Source organism: Crocodylus porosus, unplaced genomic scaffold (genome assembly GCF_001723895.1).
Source record: "Crocodylus porosus isolate Cpor-Errol unplaced genomic scaffold, CroPor_comp1, whole genome shotgun sequence".
NCBI classification, from domain to species: domain Eukaryota; kingdom Metazoa; phylum Chordata; order Crocodylia; family Crocodylidae; genus Crocodylus; species Crocodylus porosus.
The window spans coordinates 591,565-599,489 of NW_017728919.1; the positions used below are offsets into that span (position 1 = coordinate 591,565).

General features: G+C 56.3%; 1 protein-coding gene across 1 annotated transcript in view; it reads left to right on the forward strand.

The window, feature by feature from the left end:
• Nucleotides 1–7,269: 7,269 nt before the first annotated feature.
• Nucleotides 7,270–7,925, forward strand: part of GPX4 (glutathione peroxidase 4) — a 7,731-nt gene continuing 7,075 nt past the window's right edge. Inside the window, exon 1 of the mRNA XM_019538260.1 lies at nt 7,270–7,374. Coding sequence (XP_019393805.1) covers nt 7,300–7,374 — 75 coding nt within the window. The 5' untranslated portion in view covers nt 7,270–7,299. The remainder of the gene's footprint in view (nt 7,375–7,925) is intronic.

Genomic DNA, 7,925 nt, shown 5'->3' on the forward strand with positions numbered 1-7,925 from the left:
GCCTCTCGGCTCACGCCAGGCGGCATTGATGGCGCGCCGGATGGACACCTACGCCAGCGTCTGAGGGGTCCTTAGGAACAAAGGCTCCTGGGAGATGTAGTTCTCCCATAACAGAGCTCTCCACCGCGCCTTGCAGAAGACCCTTGAAATAATCCCTGCGGAGCGCCCCTTTCTACAGCCGGGTCAGTTTTATCCCTTGCATCCGGGGCTGCTCGAATCTGAATGCGCGAGTCACCCGCTAAGTGCATCATATCTGTAACATGTCGCCAGGGCCTGGGGTCCCTCGCGGCAGCTGTCAGACCTGGGGGATTCTCCAGCCCAGCTCCTCCATCCTCCCTTCAGCTGGATAAGCAACCCCACCAGCGCAGCTTGAGGGTTTTGGGAAGGGGGCTGCCTCTGGGGAGGCGCACCAATCCCGTAAGACACCACATCTCTCTCCTTTAAAAATATACACCAGAAGATTCAGGAAAACTCCAGAGACTGTGGGCTATGTTCATTTGGTTTAAGATGAAGATAAAAAGAAATATCACTTTATTGAAAGGATGCCCATCTCCTAAAAGAAGAAAGAAAGTGGGTGGAAAGGGGGCTGTTACCCTTCTTTACTGACCTCAGACTACTAGAGCACCTAATCCCGGTGCTAATGAGAGTATCTTGTCACCTTGATCCTTGAGGGAAGCCAGTGCATTAGCAAAGGCCATTGAGAGCGTGGAAAGAACATCATTTTGGTACATAAAAACGCAGGGTTTCCACACGCATCATCACGAGCGCTGCTGTAGTGGTGGAGCGGGGGGAAAGAACATGCGCTCCAGCTGGGAGACGAAAGGCGAGATTAAAGGGGAGAGCATTCTTGACTATTGGCTTGCAGTCAGGGAGGGAGAACCGGTGGTAGCTTCAGGTTCCAAGATGAGAGGAGGATGGAAAGAAACCTCCACAGCCCAGACTGTTTCTTGAGGATCTTATTTCTGTCTCCATCAATGGATCTCATGCTCTGGAACCAGCTGGAAATAGAGAAGCAGTGAGATCTCAATGATCCAGGATCAGAGAGAGAAACAGAGACAGAGCGTGCACATGCAAGTGAGTGCAAAACTACTGCTTCCTGCCACAGGGGCACAAGACTGGAGCAGCTGTAAATGCGGCGCTGGCACCAAGAGCACACTGTGCCAAGGGGCTGGAGCCCCAGACAGCTCCAGGACACAGCTGACCATGCCCAGCTCACTCCAATGTACCCAGGCACTGGACTCGCCAAGTGCTCAGCGATGTTATTCAGCAGGTCTTCTTCAAAAAAAACCAAACAAACAAAAACAAAAAACCCTCTTCCAGGGTGTAGTTGGGAGCCCCGTCTACCAGGGCCTGAAAACAGGCCTGGACATCAGCATAGGGCAAACTGGCCCACTCCCACTCCAGCGCCAGGGTAGGGACCAGCCGGACAGGGTCCCATCCCCACTGCACACTCCCCTGAACTGCCCTAGGGCCAGGATATCACGGGCTGCACGGCCCCTCCACAGCCACACAAGGCGCTGCTCTTTCTTTCTGGAAGCAGATTGGAGGGAGCCCCTTCCTCAAACAACTGCGACCGCCAGCCTCTGATATCGCACCCTGGGCTCACAAAGCACGGCGAGCAGGTGGATTTTAGAACATTTCAGGCCTTAAGAAGGGAAAAAAAAGCAACGCTGAACCTTGACCTGTAGAGTGAGAACATCGCCCAGCCAAGCAAAGGTGGGGGGGGACTGAGGCAGGGCGAGGAGAACGGGCTCAAGCGAGCCCAGGGCCGAGTCCCGCCACGGCCGCTCCGGATCGTCCGCGCTCCGGCCCCACTACGCAGGCGCACGCCCGGACTCCCGCGTCGGTGTCCGCGCTAATCGCCTACAACGGCCGCGACGCCCGCGGGGAGACGTCCCAGGCCGCTCCATTTATGGCGCGTGGATAACAGGCGGCGCGACGGACGCCTACATCAGCCCGCGGCTGTGTGGGTCCTGAAGAACACAGGCTCCTGGGAGATGTAGTTCTCCCGTAACAGAGGTCTCTGCCGTCCTCTGCCGGCGGCCTTTGGAGCAAGCCCTGGGGCTGCCTGGACGGCCCAGTGAGGGGTGGATACAGAAGGAGGCCGGTGGTTTCACCTCTTCCAGCACTGCCTTGGGAGCTGGCTGCCTCCTTTTGCCGGGGGGGAGTCATTTTTATCGTGCAGTCATTACTTTGCATGCAGGGCTGGTCAAAAAGTATTGCACAAATCACTGGAGAATTGCATCATGTACATAAAGTGTTGCCAAGGTCCTCTGGGCTCCAGCAGTTGTAGAGCCAGGGGGGTTCCCTAAGCACACTGCCCCCACCCCGTCCCAACTCCTGCGTCCTCGTGTCAGCTGGATAAACACCCCGGCATGGATGGATCTGGGATTCTGGAAAGGGGGTTGCACATGGGGAGATGCATTGTCCCATAGACCAGCGGTTCTCCACTTTCTTCATACCACTCGTTTCTACATATTGATGGCTAGTCCCAACCCAGTGCCCCTCACTCCCAACCCACTACCCCCCAACCCCAGCTCCCAGCATGTGGGAAAGAGGGTGGGTATGCAGGGCAGGGGGGCGTGTGGGAGGTCTGGGGGGGTCCCAAGCAGCCCCTCGCAGGCTGGAGCTCTGTCAGCCTGCAAGGGAAAACCCACGTTTTCCTCCTTCAAAGGAGAATCCATTTTGAAAGTTTGTTTGCAACCCTTTCATGTATTCTTGCAACCCGCTTTTGGGTCATGACCATGGGTTGAGACATGCTGCCAGAGACCACACCTCATCTTTTTCTCCAGTTAAAAATCCCCTAGATCTACAGATATGCCAGGGGCCTTGGGCTGTGTTGTTCAGTTTAAGTTGGGAGCTTAAACACATAACTTCATTGGAAGGAGTTACAAATAGCCCACTGAGCTGTGAAATGAGCTTCCTTACCAGGAGCAGGGAACAGAGCCGAACGGCAGAACAAAAGTGAGCTTGACTGGTAGAACAGCCTTTTCTCGGTACGTACTGAATACGACTGCACCGAAGGATGGAGCTGGGGATGACCCTGCTTGGAGCAGGGGGTTGGGTTAGATGCAACCGCCCAAGGTCCCTTCCAGCCCTCATTTTCCATGATTCTGTGAATGGCAAGACAAAGAAGAGAGGGTCGTTAACACTTGGGAATGAAGAGCTGAGAAGGGAACAGGTAGATTATAACGCGCCACAAAGTGACGCCCTCACCACTGCCTGAAAAGAAATGCCGCTGCTACAGCCAGGCAGCTGGTTTTAAACTGCAGGAATCAAAGTGGGGTGCAAGTTACATCCCCCTGGATTCACCCCTGCCCCCACATCAACCCCAGTGCACACACTCTTGCTGGAAAATCAGGGCTATTCCCCATGGTTCAAGTGCAACCCTAGGACATAACACCTGTCTTATCTACACCGTTGTTCCTTCCATTCTGTCCCATTGTCTCATTCACTGGCAGGACACCCACAGGCTTAATTAAGCCTGTGGCACATGGAGCCAGCAAAAGATGTGATATCTCAGGGGACATTCCTAGGGCAGGGGTGGGCAAAATGTGGCTCACCAGGCTATTCTATTTGGCCTGTGGGGTCCCTAAAAATTTAGAAAATTAATATTTATCTGTTCCTGGTTGCCTGCCACACAGCCCTCAATGGCTTACTAAAACTCAGTGAGTGGCCCTCCGCCCAAAATAATTGCCCACCCCTGGCTTAGGGCCTGAAAAACCTGCCCAGAAGCATCAAGCTAAATAAAACCTGTGGTTAGGCAAATAAGAGCAGTGACAGCATGCAGCAACGCTGCCTGTATGAAATAGTGCCTCCACAAGCTGCGCTGGTGTTGCAACAGCCTGTTGTAACACAGGTGCCATCATGTAGGATTTTAGCAATGTGATGTTTCACAAAGCCCCTGTGTCACAACAACACTTGATCATAATCTTAGACATTGTGTTAACATTTTACCACAAAGTTAGACTCACTGTGCTGCAGCATGCAGATATTTTTTAACCACAGAAAATCTGATTTATTATGTAAGATTTTATCAGCCTATGGCTAGAGATTGCCTGCATAGGAAACAGCTCTCCTGGAGACTGATCTGAAGCTCTGGGATAACCAAGAGCCGTCACGAACATCACACCAAACAAAAAGGTACCCGTCTCCAACCTGCCTTTGCTAAGAGGTACAAACGCCTACCAAAGGACTCCACACACTCCCTGGAGCACGTGGCCCGTACATGGCAGATACTAGTCAAGAGACAGGTAGTTAACCATGTTAGTCTGAACCTAGCTAGAAGGAAGGGTAGAGATGCACTTTACAGACTAGCTGAATCAGAGATCCATACTCTTGCGTGAGCCCAAGCTCATGTCATCATCAGTCAGGTTACTTCAGGTACTGAGGGAAGGAAGACGCATGCAAACTACTGTGCCAGGAAGCTATCCTGAACAGATCAGACATGATTAGCCCATTGCACCATCCCATTGCACAAGATGATATAAATTCCTGCTCCTTGACATGTGTCACTGCACAGGAATGACTCCACTTAAGCCCAGCTCTGACGATTTTGTGATCAAAGGAAAAGCTTTGCATGATCTAAACGTAAATGCACCTCTAGTCCATGTGGCAATTTGAACCGGCTAGCACTTCTCCTTCATGGGGGGGGAGGATGAGGCCAGTGTTTTAAGTGTGGACTGGTTTGTTTTCATTACAGTTTGGAGCATCCCAGCTCCGGGGATTTGATCAAAGGACCATGCCCTGGCAAGCACCAAGTCTGCAATTTCTCACAGGGCTCTAATAAAAAGCCCCTCTGATGGGAGATTTGGAGATAAGAGATCAACGGACAGAGACAGAAATAAGACCCTCAACAAACAGCCCAGGCTGTGGAGGCTCCTTTCCATCTTCCTTTCATTCTGTAACCTGAAGCTACCATCAATTCTCCCTCCCTAACTACATACCAAGAAAAGATACAAACCAGCAGTTATGAACGCTCTCCCCCCTTTTATCTTGCCTTTTCCTTTCTTCGCCCAGCTGTAGTGTATTTTCTTTTCTTTCTCACCCCCCCTCCACCGCTACAGCTGATCTCAGAAAGATGCACAATGCACCAAAATAAAGTTGTGTTCACCCTGCCCACAACTATTCCTAATGCACTGGTTTCCCTCAAGTATCAAGGGGACAAGATACTCTCATTAGCACCCCAAATGGGTGCTCTAGTGGGCTGGGGTCAGTAAGGAAGGATAACAGCTCCTTTGCCACCCAGTTTCTTTTTGCTGGAGATGGACATAAGTTGCAGCATGGATTCAATGGTTTTGGAGCCTCCCTGGTCCCCAGCAACACCCAACCAAGTGGTGCTACAGTCAGTATACTTGCATCCTAGCAAACAGCCCCCACTGTTGTTGGTTTGTGCAGTTGTGCCTCCAGCTGAGGTCAGGGCTCCGTGTGCTGTAAAAGTACAGGTTTCCCTCAATTTATATGGGTTCTTTATATGCGAATTCGCTCTTATGTGATGAGAATATTTAGACCCATAATACGTTATATGCAAGGTAAATTTGCTCTTCTCTGATCAGCATAGAGCACTTCACCTCCACCCCCGGCAAGGGCTGCACCATGCCCATAACCCCGCGGGGCTCTGCCTGCCCTCACTCACCCCAGCTCCTGCTGCAGCTGTCCCGGAAGTGGCCGTTGCCAGCTCCATGTAGCCGCTGGGCTGTACCGTGCCCTGGTGCAGGCAGCTGGTGCTGGCAGCTCCTGGGGCCGCTGCAGCCGGGGCTGGGGTGCGTGCGGACAAGCGGAGGGCTGGGCCGTGCAGGGCACGGCACCCATCCCAGCCCCAGCTGCAGCCGCCCCAGGAGCTGCTGGCACCAGCTGCCTGCCCAGCGGCTACAGGGAGCTGGCATCAGTCACTCCCGGGACAGCTGCAGCAGGAGCTGGGGAGAGTGGGGACAAGCGGAGCCCCAGGGGGTTCAGGGGCACGGCAGCTGGCATCGGCCGCTCCCGGGGCAGCTGCAGCCTGGGCTGGGGTGAGTGCTGTGCCCTGCACCGCCCACTCACCCCAGCCCATGCTGGAGCAGCCGACACAGGAACCGATCCCTATTTCTTACCCTATAAAGTGGGTTTGCTTTATGTGAATTTGATTTAGGCAGCATTCTCCAGGAACGCACGCGCCGCATAAATCGAGGGAAACCTGTACACAGACAGGGACCCTACATGGGTCATCTTTGCCCCGAAGAGATTTCCTTGTAGGGACCTGATTTAACACAGACAAGAAGTGGGAAAAGACTTTCCTCCCCAACTGGGGAAGAGAGGCCCAGAGAGGCGAAGGGCACGCATGGTCCGAGTCCTCACATGCCTCACCCAGTCCCAAAGAAGTGGCTGCAGCCTGGGAGCCCTATGTGTAGGTCGGAGGCCAGGTCAAGGGCAGTAAGAGCACCTGCAAGTCCCAAGCCCTGTGGCCAGCACCTGTGCCGCCTGGCACCTGGTCAAGAACGCTGGGACCCCGGGATCAGGACCGCTGCCAGATTGGCCAGTCTGATGAAAACCCGGAGCACACCTGGGAATACAGATGAGAACGCCATGAAACCAGCTCGCGAATCAGCCGACGGCGAGGTCCACGGCACCTGGCGCAGTTGGTGGCATGCGGCAGAGACACGGGCTGCACATGAGCGTGTCTAACACGGCGGAAGAGCAGAGACGCCCTCAGGGGCCACGTGGCCCCGCTCCGTCCCGGGCGCTTGGCTGCCACGACCGCACGCAGGCTGGTGCTGACCACCGTGCAGCCGGGCCCCGGGGCTGGGGCCGCACCACAAGGCACCTGGACCCGTCGCACAGGACCCCCCGGGTCTTGCCAGGCCCAGGCTGGTGCCTTTACCGCAAAGCCTGCTGGGAGATTGACCCCCCCAGACTGTGGGCTGCCCCCACTCTACCCCCCCAGACTGTGGACTGACCCCCACACACACACTATGGGCTGCCCCCCTACCCCCAGACTGTGGACTGACCCCCCAGACTGTAGGCTGACTCCCACACTATGGTCTGCCCCCCCCACCCCCTCCAGGCTGCCAGGGCTGATCCCCTCCCGACCCTACAAACTATGAAACTATGATTGGCCCGCGTGCTGTCAGTCCTAGTCAGAAGCCGCCAATAGGGGAGAGCGCGGTGGAGGCGGGGTCGAACAGCAAAGCTCCTGAGGAGTCGGTTGAGAGGGGCGGTTAGCGCCGCCTTAGGCGCGCGTTGCTCGGCCCGCCGGCGGGGCGGAGCGGGCGGCGCTGATTGGTCGGGGGGATCCAGCCGAGGCGGGGCCGAGGCGGCGGCAGGATGAACTGGGGACGCCTGGGGAAGCGGGCATTGCTGTGCGGAGCTGTCGCGGCGCGGGGTCTCAGCAGGAGCATGGTGAGTGCGGCCGGGTCGGGTCAAGTCAGCCCAGCCCAGCCCAGCCCAGCCCGAGCTGGGCCAGCTACTGGGGGGGTGCCTCCTTACTGCCAGTCTCGGCGGTGCCATCATAGAGTCGGTGGGCCTCGGGGGCTAGAGGGGCCCTCGGTGGGCCCCGGGGGCTGGAGCGGCTTCCGGCTCTCGTCGTCTCCGGGGGCTAGAGCGGCCTTGGAGGACCATGGAACTGTGCAGCCGGGTGGGGATGCGTCCCCGGCCCAGCGCCGGAGCAGGAGGCGGGGGCGGGCGCGGGGCTGATCGCCCCCAAACACGAGCTGCGCGCGTGACGCAGCCTTGCCCTGCCCGGCCCGGCGCAGCGTCTGCTGGAAGAAACCCGACCAAAGCCCCGTGTCCCCGCAGCTGAAGTGGCTGGGCGCCCCAGGGCTCCTCTCCCAGCTGCCTCGAAATCCTGAGTCAGGCCTTCCTGGCCTGAGGACGCCGGACTCTGCCCACAAAAGGTGGATTAGTGCAGGCTGTGCCCTTGCTCACGGTCCTGCACCTCTGGATTGCTGCGT